General features: G+C 48.1%; 1 protein-coding gene across 2 annotated transcripts in view; it reads right to left on the minus strand.

Moving 5' to 3' along the window:
* HJV (hemojuvelin BMP co-receptor) overlaps positions 1-27,412 on the minus strand; it is a 61,502-nt gene that overhangs the window by 18,700 nt on the left and 15,390 nt on the right. Inside the window, exons 1-2 of one of the 2 annotated variants that reach the window (XM_063947145.1) lie at positions 22,720-23,383; positions 1,428-1,554 (exon numbers count right to left, since the gene is read on the minus strand). In XM_063947145.1, coding sequence (XP_063803215.1) covers positions 1,428-1,518 — 91 coding nt within the window. In that variant the 5' untranslated portion in view covers positions 1,519-1,554; positions 22,720-23,383. Of the gene's footprint in view, positions 1-1,427; positions 1,555-22,719; positions 23,384-27,412 lie in introns of those variants that run through there. The other variant, XM_063947144.1, reaches the window with a different exon arrangement.

The raw sequence follows: 27,412 nt of genomic DNA on the forward strand, positions 1-27,412 counted from the left end.
CATATGGCCCCACATGTCACTAAGGTGCCCTTAGAAACCGCATTAACTACTGCGGACACCAGGCAGCCCTGGAGCAGGCTCTGCTGCATGATAGTCTATAGAGCTGGTGGAGGTTTGGCAAGGGGAGAGGAAGGCACCTGCCCCATAGGTAAGCCTGGCTCATTCCTTACATTTAGTAAGCTCACTGGCACCCACTGGTTCTTGGCACCAAATCCAAAGGTTACCAAGCCTTCCCCTCTCTGCAGCACATGGCTCAGAGGGAGTATTAGGCCTGAAACAAGACTACGGGGGTTATTCAGAGATGAACACAGATCGCTGCATACGCAGCCAGATCTGCATTCACCTCTGCACATTCTGAGGGCCGCCCATCAATGCGTATGGCTGTGTAGCCGCTATGCGGCCGCGTGTAAGTTTGCCACCACCGGCAAACTGCGCTGCGGGCCGCTGTTGCGGCCGGGTCTGAATGACCCTCCTATACCTATAAGTTGTACCAGACCACTAGTGGAAAGGGGTGGTCTTCAGTATGCCGACTGACGGGATCCCGGCGCACAGTATACCGGCGCCGGGATCCCGACAGCCGGCATACCGACACTTATTCTCCCTCATGGGGGTCCACGACCCCCCTGGAGGGAGAATAAAATAGTGTGGCGTGCGTAGCGCGCCACTGTGCCCGTAGCGCGCCACCGTGCCCATAGCGTGGCGAGCGCAGCGAGCCCGCAAGGGGCTCATTTGTGCGCTCGCCACACTGTCGGTAAGCCGGCGGTCGGGCTCCCGGCGCCGGTATGCTGGGCGCCGGGAGCCCGACCGCCGGCATATCGTAGTGAACCCAGTGGAAAGATTATCATGTATGGAATGTTATGGAGGTAACTTTCCAGAAAGAATTTGCTAAGATGGACCTGACGCCTGCATACGATGCAGAAGATAATTTTTACGCTGAAACTATATACAGAGGGGGATATGTATCAAACTTTCTAAACAGAAACAGTGAATAAGTTGCCCATAGCAACTAGTTGCGGGGAGGAGGGGAGGGAAAGGGAGGGGGGGGGGGTCTTGGTAGCTATCACAGAAGACTTGAGTTGTGTCTTTTGGTTAGGGGTGCTCATAAATTATATATACCCCATCATATAGCAAATAGGAGGACCCTTCTATTTCCCAATGTCACAGCTGGCTGGTGCTGCTGCAGGGCTTATGCCCGTTCCTAGTTCTAAAGTAAAGACTCTGCTGAGGGCTGTGGGTGGCTTTGTAGGGCAATCTAAGGCAATCTAGCTCATGGTATCAGGGAAACCCTGGGCTCCTTGAGTTGGGGAACCACCCATCTGTTGCACATGCAGGGTCATATTTGGGCAACTACTCCAACAAGGGGTGCAGTTATCAGCTGAGGGGCAGAAATTGGGTGCAAGCTCTTGCCCGGCCTTCAGCAGCCTTACCTTGCTCCCAGAAGATCAGCAGAAGAACGGTTTTAAGGAGAACACTGTCTGAAGATCTCGAGAGATATCGTCTAACAGTCGGTCTACCCATTCCAGTCCATTCAGATGTCACCGGTGCATCTTCGGCCTGCCATATGAGAGTCATGCAGTTAGTATTCTGCCACTGGGATAAAGCAGGGATCATTGTATATGGAAAAGGAATGAACAATGACATAGACAATGTTATGTACCAGAGCACATACAGCTTATTTACAGGTATGAATCAACAACAAGATGGCCAGGTTGGTCACCCAAGGGTCCCCACACATAGCTGCATTACTAACGTGGGGAGGGGGGGGCACTGTGGCATAGTGTGAAATGGGGTCTTTGTGTAGCATAATGTGACCTGGGGGCACTATGATGTGCTCAACACATTTGTGGTGCTGGGAGTGTGCACACATTATACTTTCTATGGCATCACCACCATATTGACAATTGTATTTGTAGGAGCCCCCACAAATTGTTCCTCAGGGCCATCTTAAGGTATAGGCACACCGGACAGCTGCCCAAGGCCCCACAATTGTAGGGGCCCTCGAGCAGGGGTCGGTGGTGGACACACAATCAGAGTAGCCAGGCAATACTGAATTTTGGATAAGGGATACTCAACCTGTATTCTCTACCTGCCTCCCAGCCAGACAGTGAATTGCTGTCAGCATGCCGATTGGAGGATGGCTGGAGCTATCCACCAATCAGAGTGCTGACAGCCATTCACTGTATGGAAGCATGTAGAGAGATGGAGCAGGACTGCAGGAGGGGCATGGTATGCTTTTTTTTAAATAATTGGCGGCTGTATAGGGGCCCCGGTGCATTGCTTTACCCAGGGCCCACTATGCTGTTAAGACAGGCCTGGGTTATGCTGTGGGAGATAAGCCATACAAGGACCCAAGTCACATATGGGAAAACGGACACGTGTGTAACAGTATGATATGCCTTTATGAGTAGATCCACGTGACTCTTAGAATTTATTCATATAAGATTTGTTGCAGACATACACGGTTGAGTCACGCTATAATCACCATCTCCTACATATGACGTCGGCAGCACGTAGCCCATGAAGTACGTCATGTGTCGTGCTCTGGCCTGGTGGTTATATAAGGTGTGTGATAGGATGTCTGCACACATATCACTCGTCGTGGGTAAAAGGGGCGATTTATCACAGTTGCAAAAAGGGATGATTATCAGCTTTTAGGCCAAGGGCGGCAGTATGTCTGACACAGCGCAGTGTGTGACCTGTCCGCGTGCTGCTGTGGTGACGGTGTATCGTGACTGGACAATTGGCACCATTGCGAATAACCGACGTGGAAACTGTGGAGCACCACGTGCCACTGATGTGAGAGGTGAATGTCGGCTATGAAGGTGCGTGAGGGCCGACCGACACACTGCAGTGAAGCAGCTCACCGTCACAATGAACCTGGGGGCTACCGGACGTGTGTCTAAAACCACAATTCAGCCCGTCTAGCTGCTGTCCGCGCTGCACACGGCGGTTACTCTGCCTATTAGCTGGGGGTCATAATAATGTGACTCGCCCGTGTAGTACAGGATGAAGTCCGCCCGCGTGCTGAGCGTATCGCACATGAATTTGCACCACACGTGCTTTACAAATGGCCGCATGCAAATACAGGTGTTGGGCAGCCGCCTGTACGCGCTGGCGATAATGGTTTGTAGTAAATCAGGTGCATACGCTACCCACGCAGTTGTAGAAGCATCTGTCGACATGTACAGCTAGGCATACAGGCAAACAGGCGCATTTTCCCACGCACGTTTCCTGTCAGCAAATGACTCCGGTATAGGGTACAGTAGTGCCGTTTGGCTGAGAGGCGTGTTTAGTACAAATTTACCCTGGAGTGAGGACGACTAGTGATGGTATTGTACACATCCAGCTGCGCCCAGCGCTGTACCCAGTGACAGTCAGTGAGCACTCTGCTGTACACCCCGCACCGAGTACATGTGTAACCGCTGCTCCGATAGTATTGCAGATTTGTCATTCCCCCGTAGCTTGGTCTGACCACAGTGTTATATCATTACCACAACCGAAAGATGAAACCCCGGAGGGGATGCCCCCGTCTCCTGACACCCTCTCCATCGCAGCCCTACGGCCTGTTCAGCAATTTGGCAGGTTTTAGTGACAGACCCCCGCCCAGTGCCAACTCCACCCACTTTCCCCCCCGAGCTGGCAGACATCCCAGTGACTGGCTGACTGCCCACATCTTCCTCAAGCACCTCTTAAAGCTCAAGGAGGAACACTTGAAATTGGCAAAGGCGGACGTCAGTAGGACAAGGATGTCAGCGCCGCTCGCCTCTGTAGTGAACTTACCACACAAGTGTTCAATCCTTGAACTGGCCTGGAGTAATGTATCTGTGACTTCATAGGAGAAGCCTAATAAGTACTGCAGCATCGCACACATCACTTCTGTACATTAGGTGGGTTCTCTAGGACAGTAGATGGGCATGCTGCGGGTAGAAAACAAAGTCTCTGGTCTGGAGACTACACTCTCACTGTCTGGGTTCCACACCAGATCCATCAAGATGGCCCACCCACCGCACTTCCAGATGCAGGACTACTCTGCTCCCAGGAGCCGTCTCTGCAAAGTAGAGGTGATCCTACAGATGTGTCCACACAAACCTCTTCTCATATCATACCAAATAGCCCCACCAGATCACTCCACTAACCCCACACCATGGCCCACCAACCACACTTCCAGGCCCGCCATGGCCCACCCACCGCACTTCCAGATGCATGAAGACTCTGCTCCCAGGATCCGTCTCTGCAAAGTAGATGTGTCCCTACAGATGTTTCCACACAAACCTCTTCTTATATCATACCAAATAGCCCCACCAGATCACTCCACTAACCCCACTCCATGCGTCTGCCACACAGTATTGTATCAGAAGTACAGTACAATGCACGAGTGCCCTGAATAGTGCCGTAGGCATGCAGCAGCTGGCAGCGACTCAGAGGCAATCCTGGGACAGAAAGCCCGGGGAACCAGACGAGTGAGCCGCGCCGCGAAGAGCTGGGCTTAATCTGCAATGTAAGATGCAGGGACAATGCGACGCAGACACTAATTTAACATACAGGTACGAACGTGCGAGAATCGCTACCCATGACAGATGGTCTAGGTGGCATCATACGTCTCATACCATATGGCGCAAGAAGGATGGGCGGATGGGACACATCTGTAGGTGTGCAGACTGGACGAACATTCCTAAGAGGTCCTCTGTGCAAAACATAGACGTCAAACCCAAGCGCCGACCACTTGTTAGTTTTATTTAATGACATGAAATACTGGGAGTCACGTGATATGTCGGCTGTCGGGATCCCGGCGCTCAGTATACCGACAACTATTCTCCCTCTTGGGGGGTCCAGGATACCCCTGGAGGGAAAATAAATAAAGTTGCGTGCATAGCACGCCACCGCGCCCGCGAGGGGCTATTTTGCACTCGCCCCGCTGCCGGAATGTTGGCGGTCGGGATCCTGACAGCTGCAATAACGTACTACACCCGAAATACTGCTTAATGGTCTTATTTATGGCTTACCTTCAGAAAGTGAGGGGACTTCAGAATGTCTGTATGGCACGTGTATCTGTATGGCGAGTGTCTGTATGGCGCGTGTGTCTATATAGCGCGCGTGTCTATATAGCGCGCGTGTCTGTATAGCATGTGTGTCTGTATGGCGCGTATGTCTGTATAGCATGTGTGTCTGTATGGCGCGGAAGTCTGTATAGCATGTGTGTCTGTATGGCGCGTGTGTCTGTATGGCGCGTGTGTCTGTATGGCACGTGTGTCTGTATGGCACGTGTGTCTGTATAGCGCGTGTGTCTGTATGGCGCATGTGTCTATATAGCGCGTGTGTCTGTATGGCGCGTGTGTCTATATAGCGAGTGTGTCTGTATGGCGCGTGTGTCTGTACGGCGGGTGTGTCTATATAGCGCATGTGTCTGTATGGCGTGTGTGTCTATATAGTGCGTGTGTCTGTATGGCGGGTGTGTCTATATAGCGCGTGTGTCTGTATGGCGGGGGTGTCTATATAGCGCGTGTGTCTGTATGGCGGGGGTGTCTATATAGCGCGTGTGTCTGTATGGCGGGTGTGTCTATATAGCGCGTGTGTCTGTATGGCGCGTGTGTCTATATAGCGCGTGTGTCTGTATGGCGCATGTGTCTATATAGCGCGTGTGTGTCTATATGGCGTGTGTGTCTATATGGCGCGTGTGTCGGTATGGCGCGTGTGTCTATATAGCGCGTGTGTCTGTATGGAGCATGTGTCTATATAGTGCGTGTGTCTGTATGGCGTGTGTGTCTGTACGGCACATGTGTCTGTACGGTGCGTGTGGCTATATGGCGCGTGTGTCTGTATGGCGCGTGTGTCTGTATAGCATGTGTGTCTGTATAGCATGTGTGTCTGTATGGCGCGTGTGTCTGTATGGCGCGTGTGTCTGTATGGTGCGTGTGTCTGTATGGCACGTGTGTCTGTATGGCGCGTGTGTCTGTATGGCGCGTGTGTCTGTATGGCGCGTGTGTCTGTATGGCGCGTGTGTCTGTATAGCATGTGTGTCTGTATAGCATGTGTGTCTGTATGGCGCGTGTGTCTGTATGGTGCGTGTGTCTGTATGGCACGTGTGTCTGTATGGCGCGTGTGTCTGTATGGCGCGTGTGTCTGTATGGCGCGTGTGTCTGTATGGCGCGTGTCTTTATAGCACCTGTGTCTTAGCATGTGGCAATATTGTGTGACTCGGGTATACTACGGTATGCCAGTGCTCGGGATCCCGGCGCCCAGCATGCCGGCAGCGGGGCGAGCGCAAAAGAGCCCCTTGTGGGCTTGCTGCACTCGCCACGCTGCGGGTACAGTGGCGCACTGCGCTATTTATTCTCCCTCCAGGGGTGTCGTGGACACCCCAAGAGGGAAAATAGTTGTCGGTATGCCGGCTGTCGGGATTCCAGCGCCGGTATGCTGAGCGCCGGGATGCCGACAGCCTGGATATCAAATGCCTCCCGTGTGACCCAAACGTTTTGGTTTTTTTTATGTAGAAAACGGCATCGCTGCTGAAGATGAACTATAAAGCGCTAAATGTGTTCCCTTATAGACAGGATGTGGTGCGAGGCCTTTTATACAGGAGACATTACTACGTGTGGGCAGCAGGGGTCACCCTCTCCAACCCTTTTGTCTTATCTTCTTGATAATCTCACTCTGCAAAATAGAAACTAGTTTTTTGCACTGCACTGAAAAACTAGCACCACCGGAGCGCATCCTCTATACTCAGCACGGAACACGCTCACTCTGCCAGTGCTGCTATCCTGCTCTGCACATCCATGCACCGCCGGAGCGCATCCTCTATACTTATCACGGAACACGCTCACTCTGCCAGTGCTGCTATCCTGCTCTACACACCCATGCTAAACTAGCACTGCCGGAGCGCATCCTCTATACTTATCACGGAACACGCTCGCTCTGCCAGTGCTGTTATCCTGCTCTACACACTCATGCACCGCCGGAGCGCATCCTCTGTACTGAGTACGGAACACGCTCGCTCTGCCAGTGCTGCTATCCTGCTCTACACACCCATGCTAAACTAGCACTGCCAGAGCGCATCCTCTATACTTATCACGGAACACGCTCGCTCTGCCAGTGCTGCTATCCTGCTCTACACACTCATGCACCGCCGGAGCGCATCCTCTGTACTGAGTACGGAACACGCTCGCTCTGCCAGTGCTGCTATCCTGCTCTACACACCCATGCTAAACTAGCACCGCCGGAGCGCATTCTCTGTACTGAGTACGGAACACGCTCGCTCTGCCAGTGCTGCTATCCTGCTCTACACACCCATGCTAAACTAGCTCCGCCGGAGCGCATCCTCTATACTCAGCATGGAACACGCTCGCTCTGCCAGTGCTGCTATCCTGCTCTACACACCCATGCTAAACTAGCACCGCCGGAGCGCATCCTCTATACTCAGCACGGAACACGCTCGCTCTGCCAGTGCTGCTATCCTGCTCTGCACATCCATGCACCGCCGGAGCGCATCCTCTGTACTGAGTACGGAACACGCTCGCTCTGCCAGTGCTGCTATCCTGCTCTACACACCCATGCTAAACTAGCACTGCCGGAGCGCATCCTCTATACTCAGCACGGAACACGCTCGCTCTGCCAGTGCTTCTATCCTGCAGTGCACATCCATGGTAAACTAGCACTGCCGGAGCGCATCCTCTATACTCAGCACGGAACACGCTCGCTCTGCCAGTGCTTCTATCCTGCAGTGCACATCCACGGTAAACTAGCACTGCCGGAGCGCATCCTCTATACTCAGCACGGAACACGCTCGCTCTGCCAGTGCTTCTATCCTGCACTGCACATCCATGCTAAACTAGCACCGCCAGAGCGCATCCTCTATACTTATCACGGAACATGCTCACTCTGCCAGTGTTGCTATCCTGCTCTACACACCCATGCTAAACTAGCACTGCCGGAGCGCATCCTCTATACTCAGCACGGAACACGCTCGCTCTGCCAGTGCTGCTATCCTGCTCTGCACATTCATGCACTGCCGGAGCGCATCCTCTGTACTGAGTACGGAACACGCTCGCTCTGCCAGTGCTGCTATCCTGCTCTACACACCCATGCTAAACTAGCACCGCCGGAGCGCATCCTCTATACTCAGCACAGAACATGCTCACTCTGCCAGTGCTTCTATCCTGCACTGCACACCCATGCTAAACTAGTACCGCCGGAGCGCATCTCCTATACTCAGCACGGAACACGCTCGCTCTGCCACTGCTGCTATCCTGCTCTGCACACCCATGCTAAACTAGCACCGCCGGAGCGCATCCCCTATACTCAGCACAGAACGCGCTCGCTCTGCCACTGCTGCTATCCTGCTCTGCACATCCATGCTAAACTAGCACCGCCGGAGCGCATCCTCTATACTTATCATGGAACACGCTCGCTCTGCCACTGCTGCTATCCTGCTCTGCACACCCATGCTAAACTAGCACCGCCGGAGCGCATCCTCTATACTCAGCACGGAACGCGCTCGCTCTGCCACTGCTGCTATCCTGCTCTGCACACCCATGCTAAACTAGCACCGCCGGAGCGCATCTCCTATACTCAGCACAGAACGCGCTCGCTCTGCCACTGCTGCTATCCTGCTCTGCACACCCATGCTAAACTAGCACCGCCGGAGCGCATCTCCTATACTCAGCACAGAACGCGCTCGCTCTGCCACTGCTGCTATCCTGCTCTGCACATCCATGCTAAATAATAATACTGAAACAAGAAGAAGAACAAGAAGATGACTGAAATGATGATGATGATAATAATAATAGTAATAATAATAATAATAATAATAATACTAAAACAAGAAGACTGAAATAATAACACAGGTTGAGTCTCCCTTATCCAAAACGCTTGGGACCAGAGGTATTTTGGATATGGGATTTTTCCGTATTTTGGAATAATTGCATACCATAATGAGATATCATGGTGATGGGACCCAAGTCTAAGCACAGAATGCATTTATGTTTCATATACACCTTATACACACAGCCTGAAGGTCATTTAATACAATATTTTTAATAACTTTGTGTATTAAACAAAGTTTGTGTACATTGAGCCATCAGAAAACAAAGGTTTCACTATCTCACTCTCACTCAAAAACGTCCGTATTTCGGAATATTCCGTATTTCGGATATTTGGATATGGGATACTCAACCTGTAATAATAATAATAATAATAATAATAATACTGAAATAAGAAAAAGAAGAAAAAAAAAAAAAAAAATACTGAAATAACAACAATAGTAATGTTCCACACTAGATGGGATGTTTCTTTATACAGTAACTTGGCGCACACTTGCATGCACTGCAGTATTCAACAGGTTCAGAATATCACGTATCAATGACTGAAGGGAAAATACATCTGACTTATAGGTGAGATTTAAGGTCACTTGTAAATAATCTGGGCATCGGCTATTCCAGTAAGAACAGTGACAGCAGCAGGAACAGTCCGGGACTTACAGTAAGTGACAGGACCAGGCAGGAACTAGCCGCCATTTTCCTGGGTATACTGGGCTGTGCCACTAGTAGATTCATGGAAAATGGCTGTACACCAGGGATACTTACCTACATTACTAATCTCTCCGGGAGATGCCCGGGAAGGAGAAGCAGGTGGGCGGTGAATGGGGCCACGCCAAGCAAATTGCGTCACCAGGCCCTGCCCCCTCATGGGAAGCTTGTGCGATTCGGCCATATTTGCATAGAGGCAGGGCTAAAATGGTGTCATTTGCATATAATAGCGGCATTAGGCCTCGCACCTCCACCTGGTCTGCGGATTCTATTTATCTTCACATTTTGCCAACTTCACTAGGAAGTGGGCAGAATGAGGGAGGGGTACCCACTCTTCCTGGGCTGAGGGGGACTACCCAAGAAACCGGGCATCTCCCGCAGGATCCGGGAGAGTAGGAAACTATACACCGGGGGAAGGGCTGATACCGGCATTAGCACACAGTCACAGAGGCACGGCTGTACACCGGGGGAAGGGCTGATACCGGCATTAGCACATAGTCACAGAGGCACGGCTGTACACCGGGAGAAGGGCTGATACCGGCATTAGCACACAGTCACAGAGGCACGGCTGTACACCGGGGGAAGGGCTGATACCGGCATTAGCACATAGTCACAGAGGCACGGCTGTACACCGGGGGAAGGGCTGATACCGGCATTAGCACATAGTCACAGACGCACAGCTGTACACCGGGGGAAGGGCTGATACCGGCATTAGCACACAGTCACAGAGGCACGGCTGTACACCGGGAGAAGGGCTGATACCGGCATTAGCACATAGTCACAGAGGCACGGCTGTACACCGGGAGAAGGGCTGATACCGGCATTAGCACACAGTCACAGAGGCACGGCTGTACACCGGGAGAAGGGCTGATACCGGCATTAGCACATAGTCACAGAGGCACGGCTGTACACCGGGAGAAGGGCTGATACCGGCATTAGCACATAGTCACAGAGGCACGGCTGTACACCGGGGAAAGGACTAATACTGGCATTAGCACACAGTCACAGGCACACGGCTGTACACCGGGGGAAGGGATGATACCGGCATTAGCACATAGTCACACGGCTGTACACCAGGGGAAGGGCTGATACCGGCATTAGCACACAGTCACAGAGGTACAGCTGTACACCGGGGGAAGGGCTGATACCGGCATTAGCACATAGTCACAGACGCACGGCTGTACACCGGGGGAAGGGCTGATACCGGCATTAGCACATAGTCACAGACGCACGGCTGTACACCAGGAGAAGGACTAATACCGGCATTAGCACACAGTCACAGACGCACGGCTGTACACCAGGAGAAGGACTAATGCCGGCATTAGCACACAGTCACAGACGCACGGCTGTACACCGGGAGAAGGGCTGATACCGGCATTAGCACATAGTCACAGAGGCACGGCTGTACACCGGGAGAAGGACTAATACTGGCATTAGCACACAGTCACAGGCACACGGCTGTACATCCGGGGGAAGGGCTGATACCGGCATTAGCACATAGTCACAGATACACGGCTGTACACCCGGGGAAGGACTGATACAGACGCACGGCTGTACACCGGGAGAAGGTCTGATACCGGCATTATCACACAGTCACAGAGGCACGGCTGTACAGCAAGTGTGTGTGTGGGGGGGGGGGGGTGATACTGGCAGTAGCATTGAGGCAGAGCCGTAACTAGACTTCTTGGAGGCCTTGTGCCAGAGAAAGAATTGGCGCCCTCCCACCCATAGGGACATAAGTTGCATGCCTCGTGGAGAAGGGGCATGACAAGATTGATCCCGCGTTATTTATATATATATATATATATATATATATATAAATGCATATATATGCAAAACGTTGACCTCACGAATATAAGTTTTTCACTGATTTCAAAGCCTCTGAGTGCCGCCTCTTATTTCTCCAAGTTGCACATGTCAGGGACTGGTTCCCTGGGGAAGGCACCTGAGCAAGGTACACCCTGAGGGGGAGGACTGGAGTGCCGGAGTTCACCTACTGCATATATATATATATATATATATATATATATATATATATATATATATACACATTTATAGACCACTGTAAGAAAATGGAGTTGGACACAAATTCTCTTTATACCACATTCCTGCATTTACCTTGAGAGCTCATTGTTATTCAGTTACAATACCCTTTATTAAATAACACATGTCAATGTACTGCCATACCCAGGATTCAAACCTATAACCTGTTGACTTCTAATCAAACATCCTACTCATTGAGCTATTTGATCCTGCATAAAAACTATGAGAACTACATGAAGCTACTGGAACTTTGTAAGAAAAATAATCAGCATTTCAGATGAGCTGATCTATGTAGTGTGCAGCCACACATCCAATCTCTTACAGCCACACACCACACACTACGTAGATCTGCTCAGCCACAATGCTGATCATTTTATCACAAAGTACAAGGTAAGCTGCAAATAGTTAGAATTCTCTAGCTTAGAATTTTCTACCTTTCTATGCAAGGGCAGATAGCTCAATGAATATATTGTCTGACTGCAATGACACAGGCGATGGGTTTGAATCCCAGGTATGTAAGCATCTTGAAATGTAATAAAGGACAATGTAACTGAATAACAAAGAAATCTCAAGTTGAGTTAATGAATGCTGTATAGGTATTAGCGACAGAAGGGGTCAGGGTAGGAGACAGGGGCGGTCAGGAGATGCTGGGCTTCAAAAAGGGGGGAAGCTGCAAGTGAAAGTAATTAAAACAGATAATTGACAACAAGTGCCGCCAACAGTGCCCCCTACCCTGCAGCGCAATGTGTGGTGCCCCCTCCGCACACACCTGGTTACGGCCTGCATTGAGGGGGCTATGTACAGTGATCCCTATGCTCCCTGACCCATAAACATCTTTTTTGTGTGTGTTAGGTTAGATACATGATGCATATTTCTGCATAATATTAATATCTATGATCACAGTAAACAGTACAGTGCAGTACAGCAGCACATCTTGTAAATTACCTATGTGTCCAGTGTTTAATTGCTGCTCTAGCAACATCACTGCCATCTGTCTTTTGGACGCTCTCACTGGTCTGGCTCTGGGTATTAGCTGTGCTGTTTGGCCTGTCACGTAGAGGAATGCATTGCTAATGCCACTCAGCTGTGGTAACTGCCCAGTGCACATATTCAGCTTTCCTGGGTGCAAAGCCTGGAACGTATACGTAGTACAGCGTAACATGGTACGAAAGACTGAAGTACGGTTCTACAGCTTTGTGCCACTTCCTGTTGCTACTGTCACTGGAAGCTCAGCACATGAACATAGCCTGATTCGTGTTTGTAAGTAAAGCAAAAAGAGCAAGTAACTTTGGGGGTCATTCCGAGTTGATCGCTTGCTAGCAACTTTTTGCAGCGCAGCGATCAGATAGTTGCTGCCTATGGGGGAGTGTATTTTCGCTTTGCAAGTGTGCGAACGCCTTTGCAGCCGAGTGGTACAAAAACAGTTTTGCAGTTTCTGAGTAGCTCTGGACTTACTCAGCCGCTGCGATCACTTCAGTCTTTTTGGTCCCGGAATTGACGTCAGACACCCGCCCTGCAAACGCTTGGACACGCCTGCGTTTTCCCAAACACTCCCAGAAAACGGTTAGTTGCCATCCACAAGCGCCCTCTTCCTGTCAATCTCCTTGCGATCAGCTGTGCGAATGGATTCTTCGTTAAATCCATCGCCCAGCACCGATTCTCTTTGTACCCGTACAACGCGCCTGCGCAGTGTGGTGCATACGTAGTTTTGCAGAGTTTTAACCTGATCGCAGCGCTGCAAAAAGTTGCCAGCGATTGATCAACTCGGAATGACCCCCTTTGTGTCTGCAACAAACCATGTTGCCGTGCAAGAGGAGCAACTATTTTTTTCCGTGCAGGGTAAATACTGGCTACTTTTGCATATAGCCCACAAATGTTAGCTTTATTTTTACACTGCAATTTAGATTTCAATTTAGATTACATCTGCCCCACCTGCAGTGCACCATGGTTTTGCCCAGTTGCTTGCTGTTTGGCTCTACTTACAATCGAGATGTGCAAGATCAAAATTACTCAGTTCTTAATGGCTCTTTCTTATTGGCTATTCAAAACATGTGACAGCCAGATAGCCAATAAGATGCCGTTTTGAGATCAGAGTAAATCTTGGAAAATCCAAATCTGCACATCTCTAACTTTCAAACATAAATCAGACCCAAAGACCCATGAGATGAATCATTTACCCACCTCATGGCTAGAGGTATTTTGTACCTCAATGACCAAATCCATTTTTTTAACGTTCTAAATATGTGTAAGCTTCATCATGTTTCCAATGGATTGAGCTTCATCAGGAATAAACAGGAATTTTTTTTTCTCTACCAAGCAGATCTTAGATAAGAAAACTTTCAGAAGCATTTTGGAATAATTATATTTTATTTCAATCTTAATATAAAGGGAACTATAGGTGAAGATTGGGAGAGAGGGCATTGAAGTTATCTTGAATAGTGTTATGCAGGGAATAAAAAGTTATTCATTTTTATTGTTACTTGTTTTCAGCTTTTTTTCTTTTTGTTTCATATTGAAGACCACACAAAGCCCACTTAGGGGAGAGTTGCGAGTTTGTTTCATGAAACTCGCAAACTTTGCACGAATGCGTTCACCTAAGAATTCTTCGATGCAATTAAAAATGCTTATTCGTGGTACAGCGGAGGATTGCGAATTGTCTGACAAATGCAGTATGAGAGAAGTGCATGAAAAAGTGGGGTGACCTTCCTAGACCCTCAAAAAGTGACAATTTAATTTGCAGAATCATACAGAAGGCTGTTAGTGATCACAAGGAAAGTACTGGAGGTTTTTAAATGGTGTTAAATGGCTGATTTATTAATAAAAAAATAATAATAATAATATGATAAAAGGGTAACTTTTTTCGTTTACTTTTATATGGAAAAAAAGAAATGAAAAATGCAACAACAACAAAAAAGTAGGTAAAAAGATGCTTTTGGGGTACTTTGGGGGTCATTCCGACCCGTTGCACGCAGCGGTTTATCGCTGCAGTGCGAACAGGTCCAGAATGCGCATGCACGTTGGCCGCAGTGCGCATGCGCGCTGTTGTCTGGCGACAAGGGTCGCCGGGTTACGTCGTGTCTAACGAAGGAAGCGGTCGCAGAGCCGACCGCAAAGAAGATTGACACGAAGAAGGCGGACCTGGGCGTCACCGCAGCATTTCCAGACATTTTTGGGGAGTGGATTTGAAAACGCAGGCATGTCCAGAAGAACGGAGGGCGGAAGTCTGTCGTCAAAGCCGGCTCCAGCATCGCAGAGATTGTCGCACAGGGTAAGTATGTCCAGGGCTAGTCTACTTCTACTTGAATTTTTTTAGCATAGCAGGGCTGCACAAGCGGTCGCAACCCTGCTAAGCTAAAATACACTCCCCCATAGGTGTGTGCTACTTGATCGCAGCAGCAAAAAGTTGCTGGCTGCGATCAACTCGGAATGACCACCTTTGATGTGGCTAAAAAAATAAAATAAAATAAAAAAGATAAAAATAAATTATTTAAAAAAAAATACCGGTACTCTAAATTTGTGGTGCATTAAGCAACAAAAATGTTTTATTTTGGGGTGATTTGAGGCCACATTTATTTCTGGCATGTAATCATTGGACTAATTAAGCTAATTGGAAACTTCCAGTTGCCTTATTAGTCATTAGTGGTGGTGTGTCCAAGGGGTTCTGCACGGTGTCCCGACATTTTAACCTTAAAATAAGGATTTTCCCTACCATCTCTCACCCTCAATTTTCTCTGACCGTTTTAATGCAAGTTTCTAATTGGATTGCAAAATGAATTAGCAATGCGAATTTGCAGAGAAAACGGTAATTGGCACTTCACATTCTGCAACTCGCACCTAACTGGATTGACCCTAAAGAGTCCTGCATGTCCCCTAACTTTGCCTTGACAAACACCACCCAGCAGTGCAGATATCTGCCATTCCCTAGCATATATAGTACTTAGGGGTGCCCCAGTGACATCACAATTCTGAGGCACTCTATGCTCCTGCTGTACTTGGTGACGGTGGACCCAGCAAACCAAATGAACTGATTATACATGTCGCTGAAACATAATTTGCTTGGAAATAAACTTTGCACTGCCTTGCAAGGAATAGAACTGTTGGGGGAGAAGGGGGGGGGGGGGGGGGGTATATGCAATATTTGGCTGGGAACCAATCATACCATAAAATTCCTTTCAATGGGAAGTATACCTCAAAAAAGACCATATGAAGATAGCATAGTGTAGTATTTACACTATGCTATCTTCATTTGGTCTTTTTTGAGGTGTACTTCCCATTGAGAGGAATTTTATGGAGTGACGAACAGAAGTTGACGTATTTGATGCAAGTGCTACATACTGTAGAGCTCTAAAGATACATCCTGAAAAGGTTCTATTTGGACATTTTTGGAACGGGACTGAGCGCTCTTTATACCATTTTTTCCTTACTGTTTATATTTCTAGGGATTTGGTGGTGGGTCTGGGACTCAGGGTCGACAGCAAAAAGGTCGACACACCTTAGGTCGACGCCAATTGGTTGACACGCCTTAGGTCGACATGGACAAAAGGTCGACAGGAACAAGGTCGACATGGAAAAAGGTCGACATGAGTTTTTTTTTTTTTTTTGGTGTCGTTTTCTTCGTAGAGTGACCGGGAACCCCAATTAGTGCACCGCGTCCCCTCACATGGCTCGCTTCGCTCGGCATGCTTCGGGCATGGTGCCTTCGCTCCGCTACCGCTTCGCTCGGCACAGATTACCGTTCCAATCGTAGTCCACGTGGATCGTTAAGTATGAAAAGGTTCCAAAAAAGAAAAAAATCGTGAAAAACTCATGTCGACCTTTTTCCATGTCGACCTTTTGTCCATGTCGACCTTTTGTCCATGTCAACCTAAGGTGTGTCAACCAATTGGCGTCAACCTAAGGTGTGTCGACCTTTTTGCTGTTGACCTGGAGTCCGGATACCTTTGGTGGTCCCTTCATGTGTATTTAGCTGTATAAGTCATTTATTTTTGCGCCTTGGGACAGTTCATCATTTGTATTTCCAGTGGGAACCAATCATGGTTGGGAAATGAGTCTAGCTGTACTTGTAATGGCAAGATGGATGCAAACATCTCTACCATGTGTCTTTGCTCAAAGACTTCATCCACCACTTTCATGGCAGTCCTAGTATAAAAGGTCCATGACAGTGAGGTGCTTTAGGCAGGGCCACTATGGAAAGTTTCTTCCAAGGGACTTTTAACGGGGTGTTACCAACTGGGGAGCAAGGCTACGCCTTGTCCTTCATATGAGATCCCATGGAGATGCTATAATGACACGAGGCTGGTGGGGACATGGCCACAGAAAACTGATGGCATAGCTATGCCTTCATAGTTGGCCCTGGCCCCCCACACATGAATGGATACTTTGTACCCGTCTCGCCTTCTTGGCAAACCCTTGAAGTGTCTACACACGGAGCGATATGGCTCAGTGATTTTGACTATATAGAAAGTTAGTGCATATCGCTCCGTGTGTACAGAGCGAGCGATAGTGATGCGCGTCCCCGCCAGGTCGCTATCGCTGCCAAAAATAGACTGTGCAGGCAAGTCAGTTTTCACTATGTCGCTGGAAAAGTAAAAGCACCCCACTATTTTAATGAGTTAGTCAAAATCGCCCATAGCCCAAATCGCTTGCACACTAAAGTCAAAATCGCCTACTGCCAGTTCAAGGTAAATCGCTCAGTCAAAATCGCTCATAGTACAAATCGCCCCGTGTGTACGGAGCTTTAGTCTTAGGCCAGTTCTGAGAGGTAGCTTCCGCTCACCTCTGGGTTGACATCATGCCTAAACTGTATGCTTCCCAACAGTCCAGAATCTCAGACCCTAAAGGGGGCGTGACCTAGGAGACAGTGGGTGTGTGCTTGGGGCAGATTGGGGGCATGGCTTGTGTGCACTGTGGCCAGGTGTGAAGCTACAGTTCATGGTATTTGGTGATATCATAAGCAGGTAAACACCAAGAGCTGGACAGGTGGTGGCAGCTATAGCAGAACCAGAGACAAGGACTACTTCTCCACCCCATGACAAGCGAATGCTTTTAATCTAATTTGAGTTTGGAGAAAGAATTCCTTAAGGTGTGTTCCAACTGGCACTCCTTCCTCTTGACCTCCATGACGCTGGATTATTGTAACCCTCATCCCGACACAGCCTTACTGTTGGGAGGTTTGACCCATTCTCCCTGCACAGCACATGTTCCCTTTATCTGCTCCTAGAAGTCTCCTACCAGTCCTTCTGAGGAGTGATAATCCATTTTCCACTACAGATGCCCAGTGACAATGATATGAGTAATGTGTGGGCTGGAATCTCACAAGGTGCATGGCCAGGTTCAGAATAGACTGAAAACCGGAGAAAAGATGAGACAGCTCCGAGTCTACTTATAGTCGACACAGAGGGACAACATCAAAATGAGTCAATGATTTACATTTGTCTATTTTAGGAACCATAAAAACAAACAGGCGACAGTTACATTAGGAAGAAATAAAAGCTTTTATATATTGTTAAGGCTTTTTATGTTGACTACAGCCATAGTTTAACTCAAAACGCGTTACAGAGTTGAAACGCGTAACATCCAGTAGGTGGCACTCTCCTCCTTGCACTGTGGGCCTAATTCAGACCTGATCGCAGCAGCAAAATGTTTCTCTAACGGGTAAAACCATGGGGGTAATTCTGAGTTGATCGCAGCAGCAAATTTGTTAGCAGTTGGGCAAAACCATGTTGCACTGCAGGTGGGGCAGATGTAACATGTGCAGAGAGAGTTAGATTTGGGTGGGTTATTTTGTTTCTGTGCAGGGTAAATACTGGCTGCTTTATTTTTACACTGCAATTTAGATTTCAGTTTGAACACACCCCACCCAAATCTAATTCTCTCTGCACATGTTCTATCTGCCCCCCCTGCAGTGCACATGGTTTTGCCCATTAGCTAACAAATTTGCTGCTGCGATCAACTCTGAATTAGGCCCCATGTGCACTGCAGGTGGGGCAGATGTAACACGTCCAGAGAGAGTTAGATTTAGGTGGGGTGCGTTTAATCTGAAATCTAAATTGCAGTGTAAAAATAAAGCAGCCAGTATTTAAATTGCACAGAAACAATATAACCCACCAAATCTAACTCTCTCTGCACATGTTACATCTTCCCCACCCCCCTGCAGTGCACATGGTTTTGTCTATTAGAGAAAGATTTTGCTCTTGCGATCAGGACTGAATTCGGCCCTGTTGTACAGTAAAAACTCTTCTGTTATACGTCAAGCAGTTCTGCTACTTCTATAAAACAGGTAGCACACCGCGTTCCCACACCTATGGAATACACAGGACTTTGAGCACAGCCCTGAGTACACTGTCAGATGTATACACATCCCTGTCAGGCTTCCTGAGGTTAGAAATGTTATTTTAGGTTAATCTCCCATTACGTTCACATTCTCTGGCATCGGCTGCGCACATCTGTTGAATTTCCAGCTGACAGAAATTTGGGGGTGACATCATAGTGCTGTTGATTTTTGGGAAATCATAGGATAAGAGGTTCCCACACTTAGCCCTTCTGCCGGGCACGTCTTTCATCGTCGGCTGGCGTCTACGCCACCAGCAAACTGCGAATACTTGTACCATAAAATCGCTTCAATACATTCCACGCATCTCGCCATGCTCATCTTGTCTAAGGATGGGAGATTTATGGAGGAACTCAGAATTCTACATCACAAAGACAAAAGAAATCCACTAACGGCATGTTATGCCTTATGAAACATCTGCTTTTGTCGCTCCCCTCCTCCTCCTCCTTTTCTTACAAACAACATACTGTATCTCTCTTTTCACCTGCGCTGGGGACTGAAGTCAGGCTGGTTTGCCCCAGAGTTGCATTGACCCCTTTCTAATATAAACCATTTGTCGTCATTACTTTGTGTGCATCAAAGAGCCGAGGCGAGGAACATATGGGAAGGGTATGGACATAGCGCATAGCACAAGCGTCACCCTACAAGTCCACCTGCTGGACAGGAGAACATCTGCAGCTGGGGCTGGGAGGGCTTGGACCATCAAACTCTTTGCAGTCCAAATAATCGCTCTCTGAAGGGTTGGGAGGAATTTCCTCCCTGATCAACATGCATCCAGATGTCATGGGGGGTTGCAGATGTATATTACCATCAACACACAGCTCTGTCTCTCATGCATATAATGATAATATATATATCTCTATGGTCCATCGTAACTGGGATCTTGTTTACTTTGTGATCCAAACAAACGTGCAGGACAGTATTATGTAATCAGGAGAAGCCTCGTTACTGCATTAAAAGTTGTCATTCATTTGGAGTGGATACAGGGATGGGCCCAGAATTTTCATGAAACTGCTGAGTAATGCTCTTTACATAAGTACCAAGCACATTGGGCCTCGGCTAGATTAGATCCAGATTGCAGATCTGCACTTTGGACAGGCCGTACTGTGACGTAATGGATGCAAATGTAAATTCTCTTGCATGCGGGGGAATCACTGCGATTTGGGGTTGAGGAAGGAAGTGCCCCCCCTCCCTCCACCTCCTCCCAAAGGTTATTTTTATTCCGGCTCTTTAAGAGTTGGACCCATTTGCACCCAAAACATACACATAAAATGTAGATTAGGTTAAATCTGTGTAACTGGAAGTAGCGTGCTAGAAAGCGTCCACAACAAAGGGCCTAATTCAGACCCGGTCACTGTTGTGCGAAATCGCACGGCGGCTGATTATCGTACAACTGCGCACGGATCGTAATGCGCAGACGCAAGGCCAAACTGCAAAGAAAAAAAATCCTGCGTCTTTTTTGATCGCTAGGCGAACGCAAGTTGATTGACAGGAAGCGAACGTTTGTGGGTGGTAACCGCCCGTTTTCTGGGAGTGTCAAGAGAAACGCAGGCGTTCCCAAGAGTTTTCAGGGAGGGTGTGTGACGTCAGCTCCGGCCCCGATCAGCCTGTATGTATCGTACTGTAGGAGTAAGTCCTGGGCTGCGCACACACTGGAAAAATCATTAGATGGTGAGTGAGCTGCAAACAGATTTGCAGATGTCCGCTGACTGGTGAAGTTTTTGCACGGTGTACACAGGCATTCGCACACTTGCACGGGCCGATTTTTCACTATCAATGGGAGGCGGCTATCTGATCGCAGACCTATACAAAACCGCAGAGGAGAAATCAGGTCTGAATTAGATACACTGTAAGACTGCACTACATCTGGACACATTACCTAAGGGCTCTGCAAGGTACGATATACAGATTACACACTCCTGCTACCACCCATGCAAACAACGGTTACAATCCTTTTTTTTTATAAATATTCTTTTACCAACATGCAAAATCACTAACACATATTTTAAACGGGATGCAGCAACGCAAAAAATGCGTCCAAACCGCATACGCACCAGGATCCGGAATGCAATACATTCCGGAGCTTGGATGCGGTGGGCAACGTCATTTGTAGATGGTGTTACCCTATAGGAGCCTCTGTCTTTCCCCCTGAGAGGGTTTCGGCCCAGCACCCCTCACACCGCGGGCGTCAGTCACTGCATGTGCAGACGGACTTCCGGGTCCTAAATCCGGAAGTCCCCACAACACAATGGACAGCTCTCATTGGGAATTAAAAAGAATGTTCCCAGTGTAACGTGATACGGGTGACATATCATGTCGGCACGCCCCATTTTCAGTGACCCTTCTGGTGTGTGACCACGCCTATTTTCCGGCGCTTGCACTTTTTTTTAAAAATAATTTTCTATTTATTTTTTTTTCATTTTATTTATTTATTTATATATATATATTATTTTTTTTGGGGGGGGGGGGGGCGCGGCAGGCGCCATTCTTAATCTTGCCCATGGCTTCAAAAACCCTAGCTTAGACATACACCCCGGTTCCCAGCCCTTTACCACAGCTCCAGGAGTAAGTCAGTAATACACAAAAACCTCAATAATGGACATTGTAGACGTTGTTTTGGAGCATATACGCAGCGCGAAGATGCATACGCCAAAAAATAGGCCCACAATGACGTTATTATCTGCGGATCGAGTCATCAATGCCCATCCCACGCACTTCGCTGGGGAAGCGGGTGGGATCAGGGCAGCTTGTCTACTCACTAAAATCTGTAAGTCCAACTGATCAGTCAAGCTTGCTACAGACATGCAACATATGTTGACGCTTGTCTATCTCAGTCCCATGCACTGTGATTGGTCTGATTACTCAGTGCGCATAATGTATTCGCAGAATTACGAGTGAATCTGGACTCACTGGTTAAATAATTAGCGTAATGCAAATCTCAATTTCTTAATAATAAGGATAATGATGTATAAGGACATGCCGTAGTAATGTGCTTTATTTATGGGGGAGATTTATCAAAGCGTGGAAAGAGATAAAGGAGAGAAAGACAATATACCAACCAATCAGCTCCTGTCATTTTTCAAACACAGCCTGTAACATGGCAGTTAGGAGCGGATAGGTTGGTACTTTGGGGGTCGTTCGTTGAAAATGTTCGCTGCACAACAATGAGGCAAAAAAATGGCACTTCTGCGCATGCGTATGCGGCGCAATGCACACGTGCGACGTACTTTCACAACGGCCGATGTCGTTTCACACAAGGTCTAGCGACGCTTTTCAGTCGCACTGCTGGCCGCAGAGTGATTGACATGAAGTGGGCGTTTCTGGGTGGCAACTGACCGTTTTCAGGGAGTGTTTGGAAAAACGCAGGCGTGCCAGGAAAAGCGCAGGCGTGGCTGGGCGAACGCTGGGCGTGTTTGTGACGTCAAAACAGGAACTGTACAGTCTGAAGTCATCGCAAGCGCTGAGTAGGTCTGGAGCTACTCTGAAACTGCACAAAATTATTTTGTAGCCGCTCTGCGATCCTTTCGTTCGCACTTCTGCTAAGCTAAGATACACTCCCAGTGGGCAGCGACATAGCGTTTGCACGGCTGCTAAAAACTGCTAGCGAGCGAACAACTCGGAATGACCCCCTTTATCTCCATCCACTTTATCTTTCTCCAAGCTTTGATAAATCTCCCCCAATACCACAACACGAATAGACGCTCCACGCCTAGGATTGCCTTATACGACTGCATTGCACGCGTGTCTATATAACAACTTTGAAAATAAGGGCAATCTGACTACATATAATACATCTACTAATATGTTTATGCGGCCCAGACTTACTGTTGCGTGCTACCGTCCGCCGTGGGGTAAGAGTTCCCTGTTGCGTAGTCCGGCATTGCAGCGGATCCTCTGCAGACTGGAGGTCAGACAGACACAAAGACCGTGTCCTGCAGTTCACCTGCAATAGATGTCAGTGACAGCCAGCGTACAGGGCACCTCACCGCTCTCCTGCTTCATGGCAGTGATAATCCCGGACTTTCACAAGCAGCTGTCTCTCTGTATCTGTAGGGATTTCCGACGCTTCAGTAGCTGTCAGCCAAAGGTCTCTATCGAAGACCGATCTGCCCTTCCAGTGCAACAGATAAGGGCAGCAGCAGCAGCAGGGGAATGGCGTGAAATTATAGCATCACCAGAGTCACATGTCCCATAAGATCCAAAAAGAACATGCGTAACCAATCTAATGAAATTAATTACTGCTTAGTTATATTACTATCCGAACCGCCACAGAGAGTCACGTACTGCTGTGTCTTCAGGGTCATCTCAGAGTCTGGACTCACAACTTAATCCCACTACAGTTATAATATATATATATTAGGTAAATAGTATACGGAGCGTGAATTCTCCAGTCGCCACCGGGCCAGTAGAGCCCAATTTATACTTGAAATGGAAAAATACCATATAATAGTAAGTTTCTCGCTGTGCCCTGCCTGAGCAGATTTCTAATTAGTCAATACAGTCAGAGTTTGCTTCAACCAAAAAAAAAGACACAAAGGTAATGATCAACTTGTTCCCGGTATAGACAGCAAGAGCCTTGATCTTTGTCAGTTCCCGGCCATGCCAAGTGTTAGAGGAGGACATTGCAGCAACACTCGTGTGTGGTCTTATTCAACAAGTTTTCATTACACACAGGGCTGGATTAAGGGCCACGTGGAACCTGAGGCCTCAGATGATCAAGGGCCTATTGTGAGGAGCGGAGGAGGTGTGACCAGCGGTATGTGGGTGTGGCCAGTACTGTATGGGTGTGGCCAGTGCCATGTGGGCATGTATATGCCTTACACTTTCAGCCCCAATGTCTTCCTAAATTTGTAAACATAGAAGAATTTTGTGAGGGGAAATAGAAATAAACTTTTAATACAGCTGGGTGGCTGGTCAACGTCATGCTGCCAAGATGATGGGCCTATTTTTATGTAGAGGCCTGGAGCCATAGTCCCATCTACCCCATTGTTAATCTGGCCCTGATTACATGGTCATCTACCGTGTATTTCCAAAATTAGCATTATTATCATCTTAATAAGCAACACATAGAGCTACTTTACAGCTATGGGGCAACTAGTCGAGTTGCTGACAGGGGGTTACCGTCTGCCAAGCATCATGGAGCTTGTTGGAAGATTGGGGCAGGACCAGGGTTTATTTGCCATGATTTGGGTGTATAAACGTTGGGAGGTATGGTTTATATGATATTTTCCAGGAAAACCTAATGTTTATATGTATGTTACAATATTCTATTTCATAAAGAATTATTATTTTTTGTGAGGTATTTCTGTTATCTACCATACACCCAGTGGGAGCAGCCACTTCTGTTGACTGAACCAATAGATATGAAAGTGTAGCATATTGGTTCACTAGAAACTAGTGAAATCACTATACAGCCATTTTGTTGACAGAACATAAGGTTGGTCACACGTACACGAAGACATAAGTTTAGAAATACATACGCCTAGACACAAGGTTGGTTACACGTACACGGTACACCAGGACACAAGGTTGGTTACACGTACACCAGGACACAAGGTTGGTTACACGTACACCAGGACACAAGGTTGGTTACACATACACCAGGACACAAGGTTGGTTACACGTACACCAGGACACAAGGTTGGTTACACATACACCAGGACACAAGGTTGGTTACACGTACACCAGGACACAAGGTTGGTTACACATACACCAGGACACAAGGTTGGTTACACATACACCAGGACACAAGGTTGGTTACACATACACCAGGACACAAGGTTGGTTACACGTACACCAGGACACAAGGTTGGTTACACGTACACCAGGACACAAGGTTGGTTACACGTACACCAGGACACAAGGTTGGTTACACGTACACCAGGACACAAGGTTGGTTACACGTACACCAGGACACAAGGTTGGTTACACATACACCAGGACACAAGGTTGGTTACACATACACCAGGACACAAGGTTGGTTACACATACACCAGGACACAAGGTTGGTTGCACATACACCAGGACACAAGGTTGGTTACACGTACACCAGGACACAAGGTTGGTTACACGTACACCAGGACACAAGGTTGGTTACACATACACCAGGACACAAGGTTGGTTACAGGTACACCAGGACACAAGGTTGGTTACAGGTACACCAGGACACAAGGTTGGTTACACATACACCAGGACACAAGGTTGGTTACACATACACCAGGACACAAGGTTGGTTACACATACACCAGGACACAAGGTTGGTTACAGGTACACCAGGACACAAGGTTAGTTACACATACACCAGGACACAAGGTTGGTTACACATACACCAGGACACAAGGTTGGTTACACGTACACCAGGACACAAGGTTGGTTACACAAACACCAGGACACAAGGTTGGTTACACATACACCAGGACACAAGGTTGGTTACACGTACACCAGGACACAAGGTTGGTTACACGTACACCAGGACACAAGGTTGGTTACACGTACACCAGGACACAAGGTTGGTTACACGTACACCAGGACACAAGGTTGGTTACACGTACACCAGGACACAAGGTTGGTTACACGTACACCAGGACACAAGGTTGGTTACACGTACACCAGGACACAAGGTTGGTTACACATACACCAGGACACAAGGTTGGTTACACGTACACCAGGACACAAGGTTGGTTACACGTACACCAGGACACAAGGTTGGTTACACGTACACCAGGACACAAGGTTGGTTACACGTACACCAGGACACAAGGTTGGTTACACGTACACCAGGACACAAGGTTGGTTACACGTACACCAGGACACAAGGTTGGTTACACATACACCAGGACACAAGGTTGGTTACACATACACCAGGACACAAGGTTGGTTACACATACACCAGGACACAAGGTTGGTTACACATACACCAGGACACAAGGTTGGTTACACGTACACCAGGACACAAGGTTGGTTACACATACACCAGGACACAAGGTTGGTTACACATACACCAGGACACAAGGTTGGTTACAGGTACACCAGGACACAAGGTTGGTTACAGGTACACCAGGACACAAGGTTGGTTACACATACACCAGGACACAAGGTTGGTTACACATACACCAGGACACAAGGTTGGTTACACATACACCAGGACACAAGGTTGGTTACAGGTACACCAGGACACAAGGTTAGTTACACATACACCAGGACACAAGGTTGGTTACACATACACCAGGACACAAGGTTGGTTACACGTACACCAGGACACAAGGTTGGTTACACATACACCAGGACACAAGGTTGGTTACACATACACCAGGACACAAGGTTGGTTACACGTACACCAGGACACAAGGTTGGTTACACGTACACCAGGACACAAGGTTGGTTACACGTACACCAGGACACAAGGTTGGTTACACGTACACCAGGACACAAGGTTGGTTACACGTACACCAGGACACAAGGTTGGTTACACGTACACCAGGACACAAGGTTAGTTACACGTACACCAGGACACAAGGTTGGTTACACGTACACCAGGACACAAGGTTGGTTACACGTACACCAGGACACAAGGTTGGTTACACGTACACCAGGACACAAGGTTGGTTACACGTACACCAGGACACAAGGGGGTAAATTTACTAACATTCGTAATTTTCCGTTTGAGGTCAAAGTTCAATCACGAATGACATCGAAAGTGTAAATATGCAACTTTTTTAATTTATTACGACTAATTTACTAAGCTGCCGTATTCTGCATTTTCGGTTTTTCCGATGTCGATGTCATTCGTTTTTTTAGGCAGTGTTTTACGTGAGTGACTTGTAAAACACTGCCGACTTTAATACAATGAATCTCGGCCGGATCTGAGAGATCCGTGCTGGGCTTCATTGTGCACCTTGTAAAAAAAAAAAAAAATGTTTAAACTTTAAAAAAAAATGCGTGGGGTCCCACCTCCTAAGCCAAACCAGCCTCGGGCTCTTTGAGCCGGTCCTGGTTGCAAAAATATGGGGGAAAAAATTGACAGGGGTTCCCCCATATTTAAACAACCAGCACCGGGCTCTGCGCCTGGTCCTGGTTCCAAAAATACGGGGGACAAAAAGCGTAGGGGTCCCCCGTATTTTTAAAACCAGCACCGGGCTCCACTAGCTGGACAGATAATGCCACAGCCGGGGGTCACTTTTATACAGCGCCCTGCGGCCGTGGCATTAAATACCCAACTAGTCACCCCTGGCCGGGGTACCCTGGAGGAGTGGGAACCCCTTCAATCAAGGGTCCCCCCCCTCCAGCCACCCAAGGGCCAGGGGTGAAGCCCGAGGCTGTCCCCCCCATCCATGGGCTGCGGATGGGAGGCTGATAGCCATTGTGTAAAAAAATGAATATTGTTTTTAGTAGCAGTACTCAGGGCCGGATTAACAATGGGGCGGATGGAGCTGCAGCTCCAGGCCCCCCATTGAAAATAGGCCCACAGCCACAGTGAAGGGACTCATAGTTGCTGGCATTACAATGAGTCACACTGACT

The sequence above is a fragment of the Pseudophryne corroboree genome, chromosome 12 (assembly GCF_028390025.1).
Source record: "Pseudophryne corroboree isolate aPseCor3 chromosome 12, aPseCor3.hap2, whole genome shotgun sequence".
Taxonomy (NCBI): domain Eukaryota; kingdom Metazoa; phylum Chordata; class Amphibia; order Anura; family Myobatrachidae; genus Pseudophryne; species Pseudophryne corroboree.